The sequence below is a fragment of the Triticum urartu genome, chromosome 7A (assembly GCF_056163025.1).
Source record: "Triticum urartu cultivar PI428250 chromosome 7A, HENAU_Tu73, whole genome shotgun sequence".
NCBI lineage: Eukaryota > Viridiplantae > Streptophyta > Magnoliopsida > Poales > Poaceae > Triticum > Triticum urartu.
Window position 1 is genome coordinate 683718594 of NC_141879.1, and position 24327 is coordinate 683742920.

Sequence of the window (24327 nt, forward strand, 5' to 3'; positions counted from 1 at the left end):
GAAGCATCTCACAACTATTAAAAGCAGTGGCTCATGACCTCCAAGATTGGGACTCTAATGTCTTGGGCGACCTTCCGAAAAGAATAAAGGAACTAAAGAAGGATCTGGAAAAGGTGAGAAGACAAGAAATCAATCAACAATCCATAGCTAGAGAGCACTTCCTGAGAGATAAGCTAGACAGGCTGGAACACCAATGGGATACTTTTTGGCGCCAACGGGCTCACGTCAAGTGGCTTCAGTCAGGGGATAAAAATACAGCTTTTTTCCACGCATTTGCATCAGAAAGGAAGAAAAAGAACACACTGAAGAGACTGAAGACAGAGGATGGCCGCTGGATTGAAGGAAACGAGTCTCTAAAGGAGCATATAGCAGACTACTTCTTCAGCATTTTATCCTCTACGGCAAGCCAAAGCAATGGGGTTGTTCTGCAATCTGTCCATCCGAAGATAACTGCAGAAATGAATGAAATATTATGTGCAGATTATTCAGAGGAAGAAGTGAAAGCTGCTCTAAATGATATCAGTGATCTAAAAGCCCCTGGTCCAGACGGGATGCCAGCAGTTTTCTTTAAACGTTTCTGGCATATGGTGGGCGAGCAGGTTACAAAAGAAGTCCTCAATGTTCTAAGAGGAGGAAAAATACCAGAAAACTGGAATGACACATTAGTGGTTCTTATTCTAAAAAATGCCAAGCTAGAGAAGATCAAAGACCTGCGACCCATAAGTCTATGCAACGTGACATATAAGCTAGTATCCAAGGTAATTACCAACCGCCTAAAGTTAATTCTTCCAGACATAATATCGCCAAACCAAAGTGCCTTTGTACCAGGACGACTGATATCAGATAACATCCTCTTGGCATATGAATTAACACATTTCCTGCAGAGAAAGAGAAAGGGGTTGGTGGGCTATGCAACAGTCAAGCTGGACATGAGTAAGGCTTACGACCGTGTAGAGTGGAGTTTCTTGAAGGACATCATGCATAAACTCGGATTTGATAGTGGCTGGATTGAATTAATAATGAAATGCATCACCATTGTAAGATACCGAATTAAGGTAAACAAGGATGTTACAGACATAATAATTCCACAAAGAGGATTGAGGCAGGGGGACCCCCTATCCCCTTATCTTTTCTTACTATGTGCTGAAGGTTTCTCGTCCATGCTATATGCTGCTGAACAAAGTGGAAGACTAAAGGGAGTCAAAATATGCAATGGAGCACCTAGCATCAGCCATCTCCTGTTTGCCGACGACTCGTTACTTTTGATGGAAGCGAATGCTAGAAATGCCCAAGAAGTGAATCACATTCTGGAGACATATGAAGCTTGTTCAGGACAGATGATCAACGAAGACAAATCATCAATCCTCTATAGCAAGAATACAAAACCATGGCATAAAGAGGAAGTGAGGCAGATGTTACATATATCAAGGGAAGGATTATCCTCAAAATATTTGGGACTCCCAACCTATGTTGGTAAATCAAAAACAAAAACATTTGAATATATAAAAGAGAAGGTGTGGAAGAAGATACAAGGATGGAAGGAAAAGATGTTGTCAAAGGCAGGAAAAGAAATACTAATAAAAGCAGTAGCACAGGCAATCCCAGTGTATACAATGGCTTGCTTTGACATTACAAAGTCCCTATGTGATGATCTGAGTTCCATGATAGGGCGTTATTGGTGGAGCCAAATGGATAAACAGAAAAAGATACACTGGGTGTCATGGGATAAACTTTCGAAGCCAAAGAAGGATGGAGGATTAGGCTTTAGGGACTTGCACTCATTCAATTTAGCTGTGCTAGCTAGACAGGCATGGAGACTGCTACAAAACCCAACGTCATTATGTGCCAAAGTCTTATCTGCAAGATATTATCCAGGGAAATCAATATTGGAAGCCACCCCCAACAAAGGTATCTCCTATGTATGGCGTAGTATATTGAAAGGTTTGCAATTACTGAAAAAGGCATCATATGGAGGATCGGGGATGGGGAAAATATCAAGATTTGGATTGATTCTTGGATACCAAGGGAAAGCACCAGGAAAGTTATCACGAAAAAAGGACACAATATCATAACTAAGGTGGCAGAACTAATTGATTTCAGCACAAACACATGGGATGTGCAGCTGGTTTAGCAAACATTTATTCCAGAAGATGCTACCATAATTCTGCAAATCCCTATTCAGGAACATGCAGAGGACGTCGTCGCTTGGCACTTCGATAAAAAAGGTATTTTCTCTGTGAAATCTGCCTACAAGGTAGCAGTCGATGCTAGAGACCGTGAGTCTTGTTCAGGTCTAACATCTTCTTCCAGTGCAGCTGCTGAAGAAGGTGATTTTAAGTGGAGAAGACTGTGGGAGCTTCCTCATCTCAATAAGATACTACACTTTCTATGGCGGGTGACGACATACATCCTACCTCTACAAACGAAGCTTCGAAGCAGAGGTATGGAAGTGGACACCCGATGCCCTGTATGCGCTAGATTAGATGAAGATGGAGGCCATTGTTTCCTTAAATGCAAAAGAGTGAAGGCCATATGGAGGCAAACCCAACTTGAACATGTTAGGCTCCAACTCTTAGCTTGCCCAGACTCCTTTAAATTCATGGAGGAAGTGCTCAATCTAAAGGAGGAGGAAAAATTAAAAACTTGTTTGCTCCTATGGTTTTGGTGGCATCAGAGAAATAAATGCAATGCTGGAGATGCTATGAAAACAAATGATGAAATCTCCTTTTCAATTAATCATCAGCTTGCTAATGCAATCAATTCTATGCAGCAAAAAGACAGTGCAAAACTCAAATGTACCTCAAAGTGGGCTCCACCTCCTGCTGATATCCTGAAGATCAACATAGACGGGGCCTTCCACGAAGAATTTCATTCAGGAGGCTGGGGGTTGACTATAAGGAACAACAAAGGCGAGCTTTTGGCAGCGGGAGCAGGTAATTTGGAACATGTGACTGAGCCTCTACATTCAGAAGCATTGGCGATGCTCCATGCCGTAAATGCAGCAATTCAGCTGGGATGTGATCGAGTAATCTTTGAAACCGATTCGTTGGTGCTGAAGCAGGCTATCACATCTGAAGATTATAACCTCTCTGCCTTAGGTGTGGTGTTTAGGGAGATCAAATTTCAATTACAGATTGGCCTATCTGATGTATGTATTAAACATGTTTCAAGGTCGTGTAACCAAGCCGCGCACACCCTTGCTGCGTACGGCACAGTCATGAATGTAGGCACTTTTGAGTGCTGGCTTGATCAGTTTCCAGATTTTGTAAATGACTGTGTAGCTGGCGATTTGTCCAGCAATCTTATGTAATGGAATGCATCAGTGTTCCTTTCAAAAAAAAGAGGTTCAGGCACGGCGGCACCGGCGCCTCCCACCTTCCGGAGTCCACGGTCGCTCTGTCTCTAAGGGCACGTCGTCGACCCGGCCGCCCCCGACTCCGCCGCCGCCGCCGCCGAGGTTGGGTCCAGCCTCCGCCGCCACCCCCTGCTTCCCCCTCCTATTCGGTTTGAAAGCCTGATGTCCTCTCTGTTTCGTGCCTGGATTACTACGTGTTTACATGTGGATTGTAGGAGGTGTTCCATCTATTGTCCTAGTATATAATATTCTCATCACCCTGATCGCAGAATGCCGTTGTTACATTGCTCTGTTTGCTATTGGGTGGAGTATCCGGTCTATGCCTCCCCACCTGCAAATTAAATAATTAATCATGGATACACTTATGGAAATACATAGAGACGAATAGACCGATCACATGAATTATGAATGGTCTCATTGGTTGCATATGAATCAAATAGCCCTGACACAACCTCTCGAGACAAGTAGCTGGTATGTAAGGGGACAACGCTGTATGGTCTCATTCTGAGTTAATGGAACCGGGGAGAGGCCTCCCTGTTCATCGAAAAAATAGCCCTGACACTTGGTTTTGAGTGTCAGCGAAGCCGATTGTTATCCTAGTATTTCTATTGCTCATCGGAGCTATATACTATGCTTATGCCATCTGCTGAAACAAGCTGACTATTACTTTAATGTTCTGACATTAAGTGCCCCGGGTCCTAGCTTCGTCCCGCCCCTCCCGAAATCTCTAGACCTGCCCTGCGTCATGGGCGCCGGTGGCAAGGGATATAAGGCCCCGACCCTGCAGCTGGAGAAGCTGCTGGCGCTCGGCCTCGACCAGCGCACGACGGAGAACGCGCTTGTCAATAGCAAGGTCACCGCCAACCTAGGCGCCGTAATAGCCGAGGTAAAACTATTGCTGCAAGTTAAATCAGTGCCATTTATCTCTTCAAAGCATACAATGTTTCCCCTTAGGACCCTCGCATGTCTCTCGCCCTCGCTCTCGCGACGCTGCACCTCCCGCCCGCCATAGCCGCCGCCGCCCCCGCAGATCCGGCACCGCAGCATGCCTCCGCGTCGCCGGGAGGCGCGGACGCCGACCGCACCCACACCTCCCCTACCCCAGCCACTTTCCCCCGCCACCTACGAGAGATTCCCCGAGGTTTTGTGGCTAATCTCTCCGATACCGCAAGCAGTGCTCATGGCGACTCGAGCGGCGGGGTGGAGGGAGCGCGCAACCAGGATTCGGGATGCCACCTTCGAGTGGATCCGGTGCGTGCAGGAGTGGAAGGCGGCGGACCAGGCGGTGGCGACGGCAACCGAGCCGGTGGCGAGATCTGCAACTGTGAAGGTCGCGGAGATCTGTCAGAAGAGGGCAGAATTGGAGCAGAGGAAGCTGGCGCGGTGCATCTTCGAAGAGGCCACACTGGAGGAGAGAACAAGGATGCCCCCATTTCCGCACTCGCCGCCGGCGGAGTTCGTGATTTGGGCACAGGCAGAGGCGAAATCAAGCGATCAATGACGGGCGCTCTGGTGGGAATGCATCCTAGGCGTGCTGCCACCGAGCGATTGAGGACTACGGTGAGGAGCGGGGGCCGCACCAACCCCCCGCCGTGCCACGGCGCCCTCGAGCCGCCGTGGTTTGGTGACCGCGGCGAGGTTCCTTCTGGCGCTCGTTCAAGGTCATGCGAGGGGATTTGTATCCCTGGGAACCAGATGACTGCTGTGATTCATCGAATTGAAAGACAGGCGACTGCTGGGCGGAGCTTGTGCTCAGAGAAACAAGGGCTCTCGCCAGCGGTGACGCAAGGGCCACCGGAGTTGGGGGAATTTTCCCCTGTAATTCAAACAGGCCTGGCCCTGCGGAGTGGCGTGGGCCCTATTGCCACGTCGCTTCCACCAATCAAGTGCAGACGGGTGAAAACGCCTTTGGAGTTTACGCATTCTGCTTAGGGAGACACGGATGAGGCTATATCTAGGGTTTTCGGACAGCTTTGGTCCATTCCCTCCCCTCCCCGCCGCCACCCCCATCCTCGTCCCCCAAGTCGAGCTGCATCTACCCTGGGATGGCTCAGGAAGGATTTAGTTCGTGCTGGTTGTTTCTCCTCGTCTGATTTGTTCTCGATCAAGAATCTCCGGCTCTTTGATCCTCCACCGATACAACTCAAGATCGTCAGAGAAGGGATTGGAGGTGGTTCCAAATCCTTTGCTCAGGTGGTTGCCATGGCGGACAAGGGTGCGCCAAGCGGAGTGCAGAAGCAACATGCTCCACCCCCGCAGAAGAACCCAGCTCGTCGTCAAGGGACCGGTGGGGCGCGTCCCAATCCCGCTGCCCCTCCCCCCAAAGGCGCTGCCCCTCCCCAACAAGCTCTGGTAGCGCCTCCGCCGCCGGCTCCACCTGCCCCGCTCGTCCAGATCCTCGACGAGCGGTACAAAGACATGGTATGTTTCAATTGTGGCGGCCCTGGTCATTACGTGGGTAACTGCATTCAGAAAAAGATCTGCTTCATCTGCGGGCTGGAAGGCCACAACGTGAACAATTGCGCTGCCTGGGCTCAACCCCATCTAGTGGCCACTTTCTTTGGAAGCTCGGCCCTGGGGTTGGGGTTCTACCATATCGATGCACCAGTGGGACGTGAGGCAAACTGGCTCAACTTCAGGAATTGTGGAGAGGTCTGGGTGATGAAAGGTGAGATCAACAGAGCAGATCTGATCAAGAACCTGTCGGGCATCTTTTGCAAGAACAAGAACTGGTCCTGGCAAGTCAGACAGCTAGCAGATAAAAAGTTTCTGGTCAGGTTTCCCCCCTGGAAGGATGTAGATGAGCTAATTGAGTTTCCAGCCTTTGAGCTGCCCATTGATGGAGTTTCAGTGTCTGTGGAGAAGTGGACTGGGGCGATCGACCCTTTCAACGAACTGACTGAAGCTTGGGTGATTGTAGAAGGCCTGTCTTCCAAATGGTGCACGTGAAAAGTTCTATCACAGATTGCTTCATGCTTTGGGATCCTGGTGGACGTGGACTGGAATGGTCTGATGAAAAGTTTCTATGAGAAAGTGAGGATTAAGATCGCTTGTAGAAACCCAGCAAAAATTCCCTTTGAGCGAATCATGGAAATGAGGAAGAAGTTGTACATTCTGTCTTTCACTGTGGAAGGGTTCGAGCAAATTGGTGCTGATGGTCCCAATGATGACAATGGTCCAACTGATATAAATGTGGATGAGGATAACAAGGATTTTGAAGATGAGGAAACTGACAGGGATATCCTTGACGATGATGAAGAACCTATCGATGACCTGGACCTGGCCAACAGGACTAACAAAGTGAAATCTCCAGTTGGGAAACAGAAGAACGATGAGGGTAGTGCTTCCTTCCATCCTGCTATCTTGGCTGAAGCTTGCATTTCTCCTGTGAAAGTGGACAAAGTGACAGATGAAACACCACAAGTACAAAACGATTGCTCTGTGATACCTTTCTCTGATGCTATCAAGGTCTTAAGTGTTCCCAGCGCTGAGGGTCGTGACAAATCTGCTCCCTCTGCAGTCCAGGAGTGTTGTGTAACTCCCTCGATGTCCAGCCAGAAAAAGTACTGCTCAGAGTTACCGAAAGAGTTAGATGATGTTGATTCTGACACTACTAGCGAAGCTGCTGATTCTGAAGAGGAGATGGGCACTTTGGATGCTTCTGTGGTCGATGGCCCGAAACTTATGGCCCTGGTGGAAAAACTGCCCCTTCCCAATGAGCAACCTGCTAACAAAAATAAGTGGGGCCCAGTGATTGCTACAAGGCCAAGTACCAGAACTCACAACAGACAAAATATCATGGAGAAGGCTGCTGCCTACAAAATGAAAAAGAACCTGGAGGTCCCCAACACTTTCAAAAGTAAGTCTTTTACTTCCGAATCTACATCTAGTTTAGGAGCTTATGCTTCTGCTGTGAACATAAAAATTGGGGATACTGATAGTGAAAAAGATCAGATCATTGATGACTTGATTAGAGGTGAAACTAAAAGGTGTTTAGTTTTTGCTTCTCAAAACCCTGAGATATCTTTGCCTGACAATTTAGACACTGACATCTATGGGGAAAATGGAGTTTGTACTCCTGTCAGTAGCATTCCAGACAAAAACACATTAGGGGGCACTTCTGATGCTGTTTTTGACTCTGGGAATGCAGTAAGAGGTGGACTTTTTAGTCTGACACACCCCTTTAAAATACCATGATTGGTGTCTTTTGGAATATTAGAGGTTTAGGGCAAAAAGGTAAACTCCAATGCCTGTCTGATTTGGTTAGTAAATATAAACCTAATTTTTTAGGTTTTCAGGAAATTAAGAGAGAGACTTTGTCAGACGCCTTCCTTAACACTTTAGCTGGTTCCACTGCTTATGAGTGGCATATACTCCTTGCAGTGGGCACTGCTGGTGGTATCCTTGTGGGTACAAATTCTAATTTCTTTGAGGTCCTAGATGTAAATATGAAAAAATATTGTATTAGTGTCACCTTGAAGAATAAGAATGATGGCTTCTGTTGGCACCTGGTGGCAGTATATGGGACAACATATGCTGTGGATAAAGTAGATTTTATTGCAGAATTGCATGAGAGCATGGAGGGCTTATGCTATCCAGTTTTATTTGGGGGAGACTTTAATCTAATTAGGGAGGCCAAGGAAAAAACCTCAGGCAATATCAATAACTCTTGGGCTTTTCTGTTCAATGATTGGATCAACAAATGGGGGTTAATGGAGTATAAACTGTCAAATAGGGTTTTTACCTGGAGTAATAACCAAGATAACCCAATTTTTGCTACTATTGACAGAGTTTTCTCTGCTACTAGCTGGGATAGCCATTTCCCTCTTACTTCTCTGTGTGCCCTGCCAAGGGTTGGGAGTGACCATGCTCCCATCCTGTTAGACTCTGGGGTAGGTGCACACCAGCTAGGCCTTTTAAATTTGAGAAATAGTGGATTGGCAGCCTGATTTTCAAGCTCTAGTTGAAAAAATATGGGCTACACCTTCCCCTTTTACATCTGCCATTGAGACCTGGCAGTTTAAAACTAAGCTTTTTAGGAAACAAGTTAAAGGTTGGAGCATTAATATTGAGGCTGCTATGAAAAAGAAGAAAAAGGAGCTTCTCCAGGAGTTTGATATTTTAGACATTTTCTCTGAAAAAAACAGAATTAATAGTGAGGATATCCTTAGAATGAAACAAATCAAGGAAGAGCTTCATGAGATTTGGAGGAAAGAAGAAACTGCCATGTGGCAGAGATCTAGGGATAGGAAAATCAAAGAGGGAGATAGGAATACATCATACTTCCATGCTGTGGCTAATCAAAGAAGGAGGAAGAATCAGCTGTCCATCTTAGAAGGCCCTGATGGACCTGTATACTCTACCAAAGATATTCTGGAAGTGGCAACTAACTTCTATAAAAACCTTTTTGGGTTTGAACCTAAACCTAACATTCACCTGGATGATCATTTTTGGTCTGAAGAGGAACGAGTGACTATAGCTGAGAATGAGATATTAGAAAGGCCTTTTTCAGAAGAAGAAATTAAGGAAGCTATTATGGGCTCATATGCCAATGGAGCCCCTGGGCCTGATGGTTTATCCTTTATTTTTTACCAACATTTTTGGGATATTATTAAAGGAGACTTTATGGCTCTTGTGAGGGATTTTGAGAGTGGGTCTCTGGATATCCAGAGGTTAAATTACTCTATAGTCACTCTCATTCCTAAAGAACCAGATGCTAAGAATATGAAAAAAATTCGGCCTATTTGTTTAAGCAACTGCTCTGTGAAGATTTTCAGCAAAGCCATGACAAATAGGGTTTCCCCTATAGGACATAGGCTGCTGGCCCCCTGCCAGTCTGCTTTTGTGCGAGGTAGATTTATACTCGAAAGTGTGGTGTCTGCCCATGAGGCTATTCATGAAGTTCATAAATCTAAAGAGCCTGGGATTGTTCTCAAGTTAGATTATGAAAAAGCATACGATCGTGTCAACTGGGATTTCCTAGTGGAGATGTTAACTTCCAGAGGTTTTGGCCCTAAGTGGATTAGGTGGAACTTGTCAATTCTTAAACAAAGGTCTTTCTGTGTTAAAATTAACGATGTTCTAGGTCCTTATTTTGTGGGGGGAAAGGGCTAAAACAAGGAGACCCTAGTTCCCCTATGCTATTCAATTTGGTGGCAGATGTATTCTCCCGAATGCTGATGAAGGCGGTCAATAACAATATAATATTTGGGATTGTTCCCCATATTATCCCACGTGGTCTTATCTGCTTGCAATATGCAGATGACACGATATTGTTTCTCAACCCTAAAACTGAGTATGTAAAAAACTTAAAGTGGTTGCTTGCCTGTTTCAAAAACCTTTCTGGGTTGAAAATCAACTATGATAAGTGTGAAGTAGTGCCAATTAATATGAATACTGATGAGGCTAAATTGTTATCCCAAATTTTCTACTGTAAGATGGGAGATTTCCCTCTCAAATATTTGGGGGTTCCTCTCCACTACCTTAAACTAAGAAGGGAGGATATACAATACATTATAGATAAAATCATCAAACGGATTTGCGGTTGGAAGGGGAGGTTACTCAGTTATGAGGCAAAACTTGTACTGCTTAAAGCATGTATCACTAGCATTCCAATGTACTTGATGTCTGTGATAAAATTTCCTAAATGGGCTATAAATGCTATTACATCTCAGATGACTCACTTCTTCTGGGGTGACCAGGGAGATGAGCACAAATATCATCTTGCTAAATGGGGAATGATTGCTCAGAAAAAAGAGTTTGGAGGTCTGGGGATTCCCAACTTAAGAGAGTTCAACATGGCCTTGCTAGCCTCTTGGGCAAAAAGATACTTCATAAACCATGATAATGATTGGGGGAGACTAATTGATTATAAATATAGAACTGATAAACCCAATTTACTTTGGGCCAAACAGGGTGTAGGGTCGCCCTTTTGGAAAGGGGTTACCTGGGCTTTTGAGGGTATTAGACCTTTTTTCAGATGGAACTTGGGAAAAGGGGACAAAATCAGTTTCTGGGACGACACTTGGGCTGGGGATTCTTCCCTGAAAACTCAATTTTGGGAGGTATATGAAATTTGTCAGCAACAGAAATGTGTAGTAGCTGAGGTGTGGGATGGTACTAATTTGAAACTCACGTTCAGTAGATGTGTGGATTCTGGCTTTATGAGTAAATGGCATGACCTGATTCAGGTAATCTCTACTAAGACCTTAACTGATGAGGAGGACCAGCCTGTCTGGCTTTTGGAACCATCTGGGAATTATTCTGTTAAATCCTTCTACAACATGATAAACTGGGGAGGGGTGTCTACCCCAATTTGGAAAAACTTCTGGAAAATTGTTGTTCCCAACAGATACTTGGTCTTTTTGTGGTTAACATATAATAACAAAATTCTTACCAGAGACAATTTAAGCAAAAGAAGGGTGGTTGATAACTTGTGTTGTTTGTTTTGTAATGAGAATGAAACTGTTCAGCATTTATTCTTTGATTGTGTAGTGGCTAAGAAAATTTGGCTTGATGTAGCTGATACTTTTAGTATTAATATCCCAAAAGATATGGCTGAACTATCTTCCTTTTGGAAACTGAACAGCAAAACATCTGTGATTAAAATTGCTTGTGTTGCCTCCATCTGGGGGATTTGGACTATGCGTAACAACATGTGTTTTCAGGGGATATCATGGACAAGTACCCGGGCGGTGTTGGGACAGATCAGCTCATCTCTACACCAATGGAAGATCCTATGCAAAGGCGACCAATCGGTGCTGCTCCAACGCTGCCTCCTACTCCTGGACCGACGAAGAGGCGAGCTACTCAGGATCGCCTGGGCTGGGGGCTGAGAGCGTGCTCAAAAAGGCCCCGGGGCGGGGATGTGCTGAAGGCTCATTCGGGGTGACTGGGATCATCCTGTCCCCCGTGTGTGCGCCGATGAACTTCTAGAGTGTGTGAGTTTTGAGCTGCCCTGCATGGCGCGATTGAGATCTACTGTTATAGTTTGTGGTGTGGGGTGTTGCGTAAAATACTGTCTGGTTTGCTGCTTCTGGTGAACCCGAATGCTGTTAACAGTCTGGGTCTGTGCTATGCCCCGTTTTTAATAAAAAGTGGGGTGGGGGGAAACCCCTTTCGATAAAAAAAAATTGTTTCCCCTTTTAACTGGATTTGCCTATGAACAGGCTGGTATCACTTGTTGTGACAAGTCAGTAGGGAATCTCCTGTATGCCGTAAGTATTTTTATTAATTTTTTCTCTACTTTATACAGTTGAGATTTTTGATGTGTGACTTATGAGGATGCACTTGCTCGTGGATGAAATAGGTTGCCACTAAATACCCAAACAATGCACTTGTCCATCGTCCTGCTCTCATCGACTATATTGTGTCCATGAAGGTAATATCTGCCACCTTTTTCATTCTTCTTTTTACATTTTCGGGAGTGCGCATGAAGAATGGACACTTTGTTTCAGAGCTCATTTGTCTTAGTTTTGTTAATCTGAAGTATTTCATTATGTCACTATTTTTCAGATAAAGAACCCTGCACAGCTAGACGCTGCTCTGTCATTTCTTACTAATGTTGGTCCTGATCCTTTGGATACTGGGAAGTTTGAAGAAGCCTGTGGTGTAGGTATGTTGTGCGCAACAACAATATATACGCTTCTAACAATTTTAACCAATGCATGTCACATTCACGGACAGGACACTAAGATCATGTACAGTGCAAGTGCTTAGAGAGATGTCCAGAAAGATAAACCATTTTTTTACTTGCAACGTAGGATAGTCTTCGTGCTTACGTTGATGGATGAGTGCTTGATTAGGCACCAATGTTTAGGAGGTGCTTATTAGTTTAACTAGTACTGTTAATATTATATAATAAATATCTGGAGTAGATGTAATTCACATATTTGCTTAATGATGTGGCAGCCATTCTGCTGCTTGGCCATGGCAGCTGCTCTTTAGTCGCCAGGAGAGTTAAACCCGGTCAGGGCTATAGTTGGGGAGGGCTGTCCCTGGATGGCCCTCCTGGGTAGTGCGCTGCGGCCTGCAGTTTATGGCCTTGCTGTAATCTGGGTGGCCATCGCCGCTTTGTAAAATCTCTCTTCCTATCTTAATAAAGATTGGCTTCGGCCTTTCGATGTGGCAACATTCTCTGTATGAACTCACACACCTTTCAGTCTACATACCCTAAGAAAGTCTATGATGGTGACTCGATAATGTGGTTGTTTGGATGCTACAATAATATAGGACAAGTTTGCATTTTGATGATCAGATATGAAAGGAACACCTTTCTCTGAAGCAGCATATTCAGTCAATTCTTTCAATTGGCCGCCTTATTGATTGGAGTGCAATGTGTAACTGCAGGCGTGGTTGTTTCAATTGAAGAGATTCATTCAACTGTCACCAAGGTTCTACATGAAAATATGGAAGCTATATTGGAGCAGCGTTATCATATAAATGGTTGTCTTCCAATTCACCTTTGTATTACACATTTTTTTGATTTGTTACTTGAGGGAACTGATCCTTCATCCTGTGTTATCCTTCTTCCAGTTGGTAACCTATGCGGACAGGTTAGGAAGAGACACCCCTGGGGTGATGCTAAGGCGACAAAGGTGCAAAACAGTGCTATAGATAAAGCACTTGCTTATTTGGGTTGTATTAACTTCAGTTTAACCTCTTCATATTTTGCTCATACAGGAGGAGATCGAGAAAAGGCTTGCAGAGATATTGGGTCCAAAGACGGAAGCTGACAATGTAAAACCAGTAAAAACAAAGAAAGGAAAACCAGCAAAACCTGAGGTTGGTGCGCTGAAGTAGAGCCTTTGGGTTTAATAAAGTAGGGCGATTTAATTATTAATTAGCTACCTGTGCTTTCTTTGAAATCCAGGAGAAAAAGGTTGCAGTAGCTACTGTTGCCCCACCATCTGAGGACCTGAATCCATACTCGCATTTTCCTGAGCCGGCAGAAAACAACAAGGTATCATGAACTGTTGAGTTAAATCAATTAAATGTCTGTTATTGTTATGCATATAAATTCTGCAAGTACTGTTCTCTGATATCCCCATATGTTAGTATTGTTCTTCTAAGCGCTATCATTGGCTGTTCTGTTGGTTGTCACTTGTAAAGAATGCATGAACTTAAGTGGTTTTGATTTCTTTGCACGAGCTAGGTTCATACAGAAATATTCTTCAGCAATGGGAACATATGGAGGGCACATAACACAAAGGAGATTTTAGAGAAACATCTTATGGCAACTGGTGGAAAAGTGACGACTCGTTTCCCTCCAGAACCTAATGGATATCTTCATATCGGTCATGCCAAGGTTTTTATAATCTTCATGAAAAGCATTTCCATATATACCACTTCCATGGAAAGTGGAATAGTATGCTTACATTCTTCATCTGATGCAGGCTATGTTTATTGATTTTGGACTGGCTAAAGAGCGGAATGGCTATTGTTACCTTCGGTAATAACATTTGTTTTTTTTTTTTCATTTGGAACAATCTTTTCCTGCTTGCCATGCTATCCTTTCCTGGCTATGTTTACTGATTTTGAACCGACTACTTATTTTAGTTGGGTCTGTCCTGACCGAATACTGCTTCAATTTATGTTTCTTCTCTTACATTATATACTGCATCTATTTAATTATATATTTCCATATTCGATCTGGAGTTCTGATTATTTTTGCTTGGTCTGAAAGTGCTTACATAGAATTCTTGCTGCTTTAGTTCTTCCGCATTCTCATTCATGACAAAATGAACTGCTGTCTATCTGAAAAACAGGTTTGATGACACAAACCCTGAAGCTGAAAAGAAGGAATATATAGACCATATCCAGGAGATAGTTCATTGGCTGGGATGGGAGCCCTATAAAGTTACATATACAAGTGATTATTTTCAAGCTTTGTATGAGCACGCAGTTGAGTTAATACGGAAAGGGCTGGCCTATGTAGATCACCAGGTTCTTTCTCTCCTCCTTTCTTTATCATGGTACAAAAATTTAAAAGGAGGAAATGAGCATGCATATCGAATCCTTGAGAAATAATATGTGCAAATGCTGACTGGTATATGATTTCCAGACTGCAGAACAGATCAAGGAAGGCAGGGAAAATAACTTGCATAGTCCATGGAGGGATAGACCTATTGAAGAGTCACTAAAGTTATTTGAAGACATGCGGCGTGGGTTAATTGCTGAGGGCGCAGCAACTCTGCGAATGAAGCAGGACATGCAGAATGATACCAGAAACATGTACGACTTGATTGCATACAGAATAAAAGTAAGTTGCAAAACTCGTTTTGTGAATTGAATGGCCATATCTTATCAATACATAACTAATCCTTTATGCCATATAGTTCACCCCCCATCCACATGCTGGTGACAAATGGTGTATATATCCAAGCTACGATTATGCCCATTGCATGGTGGATTCACTTGAAAACATTACTCATTCGGTAATTTTCCCTTTTCAAAATAGCTTTGGCTTGTTTAAACTATAACACGACTAACTGAGTGTGGTTATTCATTAGCTGTGCACGCTTGAGTTTGACATACAACGTCCGTCGTACTACTGGGTACTTGTTGCCTTGGGCTTGTACCAGCCATATGTTTGGGAGTATTCAAGGCTGAACATATCACATAATGTTATGTCTAAAAGAAAGGTATGTTAATAATTGAGAAACCAGCGTTACCACCCTGTTTGATCTATATTTATGGATATTCATTGTCCTTGTTCTGTTGCAGTTGAATCGGCTTGTGACAGAGAAGTGGGTAGATGGGTGGGATGATCCTCGTTTGTTAACACTGGCAGGACTGCGGCGACGGGGAGTGTCAGCAGCTGCAATTAATTCATTTATCCGTGGAATGGGGATAACAAGAAGGTAAATGAACAAATGATATTTAACAAATGGCTTTTCATGAACTGTGCTTTGTGCCAGGCGCACAATCGCAAAATCTCTGTTTCTGCTACTGATTGCCCTTGGTATTCTTTATGTCCAGTGACAATAGCTTAATTCCTTTCGAACGTCTTGAATATCACATCAGAGAAGAACTTAACAAAAACTTTTGTTTTTAATTATAGGCCGTATGCATCTTTCTGATGCAGAGGCCGGGGTAATACCCCTTTTCTAAAAAAAAAAAAAAACTTAACAAAACAGCTTCTCAAGCCATGGTTGTTGTGCATCCTCTAAAGGTATGGCATCTGGTTCCTGCTGCAAATCACTCCATGTCTTCAGCCTTTAGAAGTCCCTAACATATTCATGGTGCCTCCTTTTGCTAAATTAGGTTGTAATAACAAACTTGGAAGATGGAGAAGTCATAGACCTTGATGGAAAGAAGTGGCCTGATGCTCCAGCTGATGAAGCTTCGTCCTACTACAAGGTGCCTCTCTTGTTCAGTATATGATGCGAAGAATAGGTTTTGTTGCTACGGCACAACTTTGTTTAAAATTCTGTTTGGAGAATGCAGTAACGGAAATATTATAAGTTCACTTTATCTTTGGTGCTTTATACGTTTTACCTTATGTTCATGCTTCGTAATTTATTATTCGCTATCTTTTGACAGGTTCCGTTCTCAAGAATTGTCTACATTGAAAAAACTGATTTTCGCCTCGAGGACTCGAAAGACTATTATGGGCTAGCTCCTGGTAAATCCGCCCTGCTAAGGTAAGTGATTCAGAACTACTGTTCTTTTGTGGAGAAAGTTGATCTGGATTTACTTTACTATTCATAGTTCACCTACTCTGTATCGGCACAAATTTACAGTATGGTACTTGTCAATTTAATTGCTAGGTATGCATTCCCGATAAAATGCACAGAGGTAACTGGTCACTTAAAATGCACAGTTACCTAAGGTAACTGTGCATTTTATCGATAAAATGCACAGATGAGATTGTTGAGATTCGAGCTGAGTATGACCCCTCAAAGACCTCTAAACCTAAGGTAACTGGTCACTTAAATCCTTACATTCAAATCTGAAAATCCTATAGTTAGTGAGTTGAGGGAAGCCATAAAGAGATGCTGACTTATTTCGCGGTTCGTTCAGGGTGTTCTGCACTGGGTTGCCGAGCCAGCGCCTGGAGTCGAGCCTGTTGTCATTACAACAGACTTGTGTAGGACAGGGAAGTCACTTCCTTGTGAATGCATTTCTTGCCCTCGTAGAATCCTGCCGGGCTTGAGGATAAAGAGCCGGATAATAATGCCTGGCTGCGCGATCTCAACCCGCACTCGAAGGAGGTCATGAAGGGTGCGTGCGGTTGTGGGCGACAAGTTCCAGTTTGAGCGGCTCGGTAAGAAATCTTCTGAACCTATCTCTCTGTGATTGCCAGTGCTGTATCCATTGATTCATGCGGCTGACTGACTGACCATGCTGGAATGAATGTGATGTGAATCTCAGGCTACTTTGCCGTTGACACGGACTCGACGCCCCAGGAGCTCGTGTTCAACAGGACCGTCACGCTGCGCGACTCCTATTGCAAGGCCGGGGGACCCAGATGACTGCTGATTTAGTGAGAGGGTTTTGGTTTTGCTTGGTTACATAGAGTACAGAGTACAGAAGCGGTGCTAACTGCAGACAAGAGGCCTTTTTGTTTTTGCATATACTGGCCTTTTTCTTTTGGGTGAGCACTTGTTTCATTCATGTTTCCTCCAGTGCTCACTTTGCCTCCCACCACAACAACATTATTGTGTTGCACCAAAAACAGCTCGCTTGTCAAGTATTTGTATGTTTATATTTAGTGTGTTCCGGAGATACCATGAGCTAGTTTTTATTACCAGATACACAAAATGGAAGATTTATTCAATTTCCGCAGCACATGGTTAACCACATGCTGTGTTGATTTATTCATTTTCTCAATGTATGTTTGAGAACGATTTGATTGTGCTCAGAAATACCAACTACTCCCTCCGTAAACTAATATAAGAGCGTTTAGATCACTAAAGCAGTAATCTAAACGCGTTTATATTAGTTTACAGAGGGAGTACTCCCCAAGCAATAGAAACGTGTGCCTCATTGAAGGCGTAATGTCATGTCGAAGTTCTTGGACTCCAGTTTCCGGTGGCCTGTGGTGGTATTTGGTGTTTTTAGAAAAAATGCTAGATATGTTCTCCACACGTCGCATTGAGGGGAAGTGTCCATGGACGTGGATTTTTGGAACCTGCATGCAACCCAAAAAATGGGCAAATAATACTAAAGAAAATGAAAAAAAAAAATCTTAACTTCATACTCGCAAGTCTTGCAAGGAAATGACATCTGTGATATTCCGAGCAAAAAGATAAAATCAGCGCTATAAAATAAACCATGCTTGAATCAATTTAGAGGCTCATTTTTGTTTTCTTCGCCAAGAATACCACAGATGTTGTTACCTCGCGAAACTTCACATGTGAGTGTACCCCCCTTCCCAAAAAGAACTTCACATGTGAGTGGAACGTTCACCATTTTTGCGGCATGTTCACCTTTGTGTTCTTGTATTTTCGAAATTTAAATCCCTACGAAAATGATGACAGCAACACGCTGCCTTCCGGGCCCACCCTCATAAACCCTCTGTGCTCCGGCCCACATTATCCATCACCCATATCCCCAGGCTCAAATCCATCCACGTAGCACCACTCACGTCCCCCCACGTGGCACCCCTCCCCGCTCTTCCCTCCACCTTCCTCCCGCCTCCATCTTCCACCCACCCCCCTCAACTCTCAAAAACCTCACCTCCCAGTCCAGAAAAATGCTTCACCACCACCACCACCTCCTCTCCTCCTCCGCCTCCTCCTTCCCTCCCGCCGCCGCGCAATCCCTCCTCCTCCTCCCGCGACAGCCGACCGCCAGCCTGCGCGCCCTCCTCTCCATGGCCGACGCCGCCTCAACCTTCAGCTCGTTCCGCCCCCCGCGCGCCGTGCTGGCGGCGGCGGTGCCGTCCCTGGGCGCCGAGGAGACCGCCGCGGCGGCCGACGAGGCATTCCGGAGGCACACCTCGACGGGCCTTCGGAGGGGAGGTGGCGGCGTGGCCGTCGTGTGGTTCAGGAGCGACCTCCGGGTGCTCGACAACGAGGCGCTGGCGCGCGCGTGGGCGGCCTCCGGCGCCGTCCTCCCCGTCTACTGCGTCGACCCCCGCGTCCTCGCCGGCGCCACCCACCGCTTCGGCTTCCCCAAGACCGGAGGCGAGGCACACCACACCACAGCAAATTTCCACGGCATCGACGACACTGAAGCTCGATTGATCCGACTGACTGACTGATCGATCGTTGCAGCACTGAGGGCGCAGTTCCTGATAGAGTGCCTGGGAGACCTGAAGCAGAATCTCCAGAAGCGCGGCCTCGACCTGCTCGTCCGGCACGGCAAGCCCGAAGACATCCTCCCTGCGATCGCCAAGGCCGTCAGCGCACACACAGTAAGCTAGCCCGTCTGCACAAATCTCACATCCACCGAGCCGGTTGATTGCTCCAGCTTGATACTGAATCTCCGGGTCGATCTCCAGGTCTATGCCCACAAGGAGACCTGCAGCGAGGAGCTTCTGGTCGAGCGCCTCGTGCGCAGAGGCCTGGAGCAGGTGGCCGTCCCTCAAGGACAAGGAGGAGCTTCTGGCCGGAGTAATAAGCCTCTCAGCCCGAAGCTTCAGCTCGTCTGGGGGGCGACGATGTACCACATCGACGATCTCCCGTTCCCTGTCAGCGACCTGCCGGACGTGTACACGCAGTTCAGAAAGGTAGGAGCTCTCCATTCATCCTGACTGCTCTGCAAACTGTGGTAAGGCTGTTGCTGGCTGTTGTTCGTGAAATGTGATGCTTCTGCCGTGCAGGCGGTCGAGTCGAAGTCCTCGGTCCGGAGCTGCGGCAAGCTGCCGCCTTCGCTCGGGCCGGCCCCGGGTTCCGGCCTGGACGAGATCGGAGGGTGGGGCTCGATACCTACTCTGGAGTCATTGGGTCTGAGTGTGACAAAGGCAGGTTCAGTTAACTGTATTCTATTGATCTTCAGTACCCCACTGTAGTACCCTTTGTGGACATGATTCTGGAATTTCAGTTACAGTTCGTACTGTTTGCCCCTCTATGTAGTCAGAGAAGGGAATGCGTTTCGTCGGAGGAGAGAGCGCGGCGCTGGGAAGGGTCCATGAGTACTTCTGGAAGAATGATCAGGTGAAAGTGTACAAAGAGACCAGGAACGGCATGCTTGGGCCGGACTACTCCACCAAGTTCTCCCCTTGGCTTGCTTCGGGCAGTCTTTCGCCGCGCTATGTTTGCGAAGAGGTGGATATTTAACGTTTTTCTGCAGACATTATCAGCTCCTTCTCTCCTGTGCTAAATGTTTGGTGATAATGCAGGTTAAGAGATACGAGAAGCAGAGAATAGCAAATGATTCCACATACTGGTTAGTCAGTGTGCATTTCTGGCCTAAATTTCATGTTGAAGGTCTTGTAAGGAATGCTCAGATTCACTGTCTGGTATGCCGTTCCTGACACGGCGATGGTTTCAGGGTTTTATTTGAGCTGATATGGAGAGACTACTTCAGATTCCTTTCAGCAAAATATGGGAACTCCATTTTCCACTTGGGTAAGGATACAATTGTCTCTCATCGTAAGAAAATGTATCATTCTGAATTCTTGCTTTCCCAGTTTATTACGAAAATAATGCGCAAATGTTTTATCTGGAGAAAAGGTCACGGCCAGCAAAAGAGCATAATCCTTTTGTGAATGCTGTAGGGGGTCCGAGAAAAGTGGCGTCCAAGTGGAGCCAAGATCAGGCATTGTTCGAATCTTGGAAAGATGGTCGGACCGGGTACGGCATACTCCAAGTTGTTCCATCTTTTTGCTGCTTGCCATACCTTCTGAGTTCTGAATCTGGTCATGGTGAATTTCAGGTACCCTCTTATTGATGCCAACATGAAGGAGCTCTTAGCTACAGGTTTCATGTCCAACCGTGGCCGGCAGGTAACTTTCGACATAGTGCTGATCATCAGCATGACTGCGCATTAGAGTTTAATGCAGGCCATCCTTTTGCATATGCCAATCGTTCAATGATCTTCTATGCAGATTGTCTGCTCTTTTTTGGTCCGGGACATGGGCATCGATTGGCGAATGGGAGCTGAATGGTTTGAAACATGCCTTCTGGATTATGACCCTGCTTCAAATTATGGTAATTGGACATATGGAGCAGGTCAGTGTTTCCTTGTGTCTCATTACTATCTTGGTAGTTCATACTAGATAGCATATAATTAGGAGCTCATGCACACATTCAACTGAATTTTGCTGAAATATTAACAGGAGTTGGCAATGATCCACGAGAAGATCGATACTTCAGCATCCCCAAGCAAGTAAGCAGCAAGACTAAATATCACTAATATCTGAATACTTGTTTTTACCAGATGAACTTCAGTTAATCATGCTACCATAAACCATCAGCATATATTAATAAGCAAGTGAGCATCGCGACATAAGAACACCGCAAAATTATACTAGGTTTTATGAGCATCAGCTTATCGCCTCATAACCATAACCATAAGATGATGATGTCAGAGCATGGTGATCTGCACTACTCATATCTTCAACAACCTGACCATGAGTGAACATTCCTCTGTAGGCCAAGACATACGATCCTGATGGCGAATATGTCGCGTACTGGTTACCAGAGCTTCGTTCACTCGCAAAGGAAAGGAGGAACTTCCCAGGGGCCTCATACATCAAGCAGGTAGTTCCACTGAAATTTGATGGTGGGCATCAGAGAAAAGATCAGCAATTCAACAGGCAGACAAGGCCAAAGAATATTTACAGAAGACAAAAGTAATACAGTGTATGTGTTGATTACCATGGATGAAGAGTCAGTAGGAGATGGGGCAAATGTTACAATAGTTGGTTCAAAAGCAAATGAGAGGTGAAGTATCACAAAGCTTCTGTGAAATGTATGTATCAGTGACAAGGTGAGCTCAGAAGTACAAAACCTGATCCTGATCTTGCTGTACTGACCAACAGTCAAAAGATATGCTGATGGTTTATCGTGACGAAAAAGCAGCTCATAACAGCCAATAACACATCCAGCACAGATTAACATGGCAATTATATAGAAACTAAAGAAATGCTGTCATTTCCATTAAACCTGAACAAAAACCTCAATTCTCAACAACAGAGTTTGACAAATTTATTTGCCAAAACTAGCCTCGCTGCCCGCAAAACTGAACGAAAAGATATATACACATAACTACCGATGACATGCCACAAAGAACCTCGAAAACGGGAAGCTTCCGAAGGTGATGACTTCCTATGTACAATTTTCCCTTGTTACAACTACAACTTCACAGCGAGGTCATGAAACTGATAAATGTAGCTTCAATCCTCTGTAGCAGCCCCTCCCCTTTTGTTGTAGCCAACGCGGTAGCCCCTGGTTGGTATAGGAATGCCGAGTGACTCATCAACGCTTTGTACTTTCCAAGCACAGAACTGCCTGTCATTGACAAGGGGATTGCTTGCACGAACTGGTGGAGATCCCATGAAGTATGGAGGAGAAGCCTGCAGATTGTCAAACCAACTGTTATTAAGAGGGACTTGGTTAAATAACAAGAAAATGTCAGACTGTTTGTTTAGCTGTGCTAACAATTTACTCCAGCACAGCTCAAAAGATAAAAAATGAAAAGAAAGTTCAATCCAAAATGAAATAGCCTATGACTGGAAAGTGCAAGCACATTTCACAAACATCAGAGAGGGAGAGAGAGGGAGAGAGAGAGAGAGAGACTAACCTTGCTCACCATAAAATCAGAGAGATCTTGTGCACTTTTAAAATCATACTCCCTGTACGGTCTGAATAAAGAAGAAGAAAAATCATGAGTCTTTTAATAAAGATCAAAATGTCAAAACTCAAAAGAAAAATCTGATCAACTTTGCAGATGTTTAAAAGCCCAATTAATTATGAAAATGTCATATCAGAGCAGAGTGTGTACTAGCTGTAAAATCATTGCATATTGTTTATATCCATCTAAAATACAAATGAGAAAAATCCTGATTGGGACAACTCTAGATGATCCAAATGATTTCAGGCAACAATATGCATTCAAAATAGTTAAATTTGGTAATTTCTTAGAAACATACAAGATGCAGAGTGTGAACCGTAGTAAAATCTAGTTGACCAAAGAATTGAAAAAACACCTGCTGCTTTTGCATGGAATTGGACATCTGATCACTCCATCCCTGCTTTCTGTGTTTTGGTAGGCTTCCATCATTTTTTCTGTCCTCTGCTTCTGTAGCTCTTTCTTTTCCTCCATCGTCCCATCACCACGGCGTTCGAGACCTCTTTGTAAGATGTAACCTATGCACAAACAGTCAGTCAGTCGCAGTTTGCTGTGCACAGAAACTATATTGGCAGATGGAAACCTTTGGTGGCTAACCTGATGAAGGATTCACGACACTCATCAGATGCTCCATCCCCATGTCAGAAAAAGGAAGGAAGATGCTTCACTCAACAAGGACCTGCACATTGATTGAAGTATTCCCCAATCATGAGTAGGAGTACATCAATCTTAAATAAAGATAAAGTATCTCTGCACAGTTTCATGCTTGCATTGAATGGCGAGAGCCCATCAAAGATCTCCCTAGTACTCATTTTACACGCCACTAGAAAAAACAAGTAATGAAATTCTTTGAGCATGTTGTGCACAATCGAGTTCTGATTCAGTAATTATGCTTCAATTATTCTGCAATAGAATAATAATTAATTGTGCCTCAGTTATTCTGCTTAAATTGTTCTGCATAACTACAACTGGTTCTGCCTCAGTTATTCTGCATAACTACAATTAGTTCCGCTTCAGCGAGCCAGCACAACAATCTCAGACTTTTCTTGTTGATAATAATATATCTGGTCTTGCCACAATCCATGTCGACATGCCACAGAGTCGTAAAATTCAACCGTCTTTTTCCCGGAAAGACTGGGAATTTTCATCGACTGATACGCATCTTAGCAAACATCTTCAGAAAGCAAGAAGTCTCGCAGCAAACCTTCCCCGCAGAGACAGATTTAAACCCCCTATTATCGCCTAGCCGCCATCCCTACGGCGGAGCGGCCCAATCTCACGACGGCGGCGCAGCAAGCACGGCCACGACGGCGGAGAAGGGCACAATCTCGCTTCCTCCAAAGAACCCGCTAACCAGAGGCACGAGAGACGAAACCAAGAAGGAGAAGGAGGCGGGAGGAGGATAAGGGCCAAGAACTCACCTGAGCGCGTAGGCGGGGGCGAGACGTGGAGAACCGGCAGCGTCAGGCGGGCTGGCGGGCGGGCGCGAGCGGAGGGGAGGGGTCCGAGGGGAAAGCGACGGCCGCCGGAGAGGAGAGGAGGGCTTGGGTTCGGCTCGCTCGGGCCGAGGTATTTATCTGCCCCGAGGCGCACGGGACGGATGGACGGCTGGGATGCGAGGGCGGGGGATTTTTTTGCGGGGAGGGGAAGGGAAAGCCGCGGCGGTTTGGGTTTGGGCTGCGTTGCATCATGTGACGGTTGTTCGCGTCATGTGGCGCGCACGCGCCCCGAGGGTGGCGGCCGGTGCACGCGCCCCGAGGGAGGAGTGATGGGGTGCTCCGCGCCGAGCGCCACGTGCGTCTAACTTTTTTCCCCCTTGTGTGTGATATTTATATATACGTGCAATGAAGAAGGATCTATCTGCACCCTCCTGACGAAAAAACCAAAATAAATACTAAAAATTCTAATTTTTTTGTGTGTGGTAGATAAGTTTATGCATGAGGTACGCTCCAAATTTCAACTCATTTGGACATCTGAGTAACTCCCAGCAAAAAAGAAAAATTCAGGGTCTGTAAAAAGGTTTACTGTTCACACACTGTTCTGATCCGATTTTTTTTTTGCTGGGAGCTACTCAAACGTCTAAATAAGTTGAAATTTGGAGCGAACCTCACGCACAATTTTTTTTGGATTTTTTTGAACGGGTGCAGATGAGCCTGGGCACCGAATTGGGTTTTCGATCTAAATATTCATGATTTGAACTGGGTTAACGGTGTTTAATTTTGGATTTGCTT

The 24327-nt window shown here is 45.0% G+C and overlaps 2 protein-coding genes and 2 pseudogenes across 2 annotated transcripts; 3 read left to right on the forward strand and 1 right to left on the reverse strand.

Annotated features, from left to right (window-relative positions):
- The first annotated feature begins 929 nt into the window (after positions 1–929).
- Positions 930–3310, forward strand: LOC147961465 (uncharacterized; annotated as a pseudogene).
- A 790-nt stretch (positions 3311–4100) lies between these two features.
- Positions 4101–16830, forward strand: LOC125522548 (glutamine--tRNA ligase-like; annotated as a pseudogene).
- Positions 16831–18021: 1191 nt separating this feature from the next.
- Positions 18022–21323, forward strand: CRY3 (cryptochrome 3). The gene is made up of 12 exons (XM_087534524.1): positions 18022–18486; positions 18577–18716; positions 18804–19031; positions 19125–19269; positions 19382–19569; positions 19644–19690; positions 19796–19872; positions 20022–20097; positions 20180–20249; positions 20352–20475; positions 20583–20632; positions 20899–21323. The coding sequence occupies exons 1-12, from the start codon at positions 18054–18056 to the stop codon at positions 21100–21102; spliced, it is 1782 nt and encodes a 593-aa protein (XP_087390650.1). The 5' UTR covers positions 18022–18053; the 3' UTR covers positions 21103–21323.
- A 48-nt stretch (positions 21324–21371) lies between these two features.
- On the reverse strand, positions 21372–23673 carry LOC125518975 (uncharacterized). Its single transcript, XM_048683866.2, has 5 exons — positions 23518–23673; positions 22694–22775; positions 22455–22614; positions 22049–22109; positions 21372–21821 (listed from the first exon to the last, which is right to left on the reverse strand). Exons 2-5 carry the CDS (start codon positions 22734–22736, stop codon positions 21642–21644), a joined length of 444 nt encoding a protein of 147 aa, XP_048539823.1. The 5' UTR covers positions 22737–22775; positions 23518–23673; the 3' UTR covers positions 21372–21641.
- Between the last annotated feature and the right edge of the window lie 654 nt (positions 23674–24327).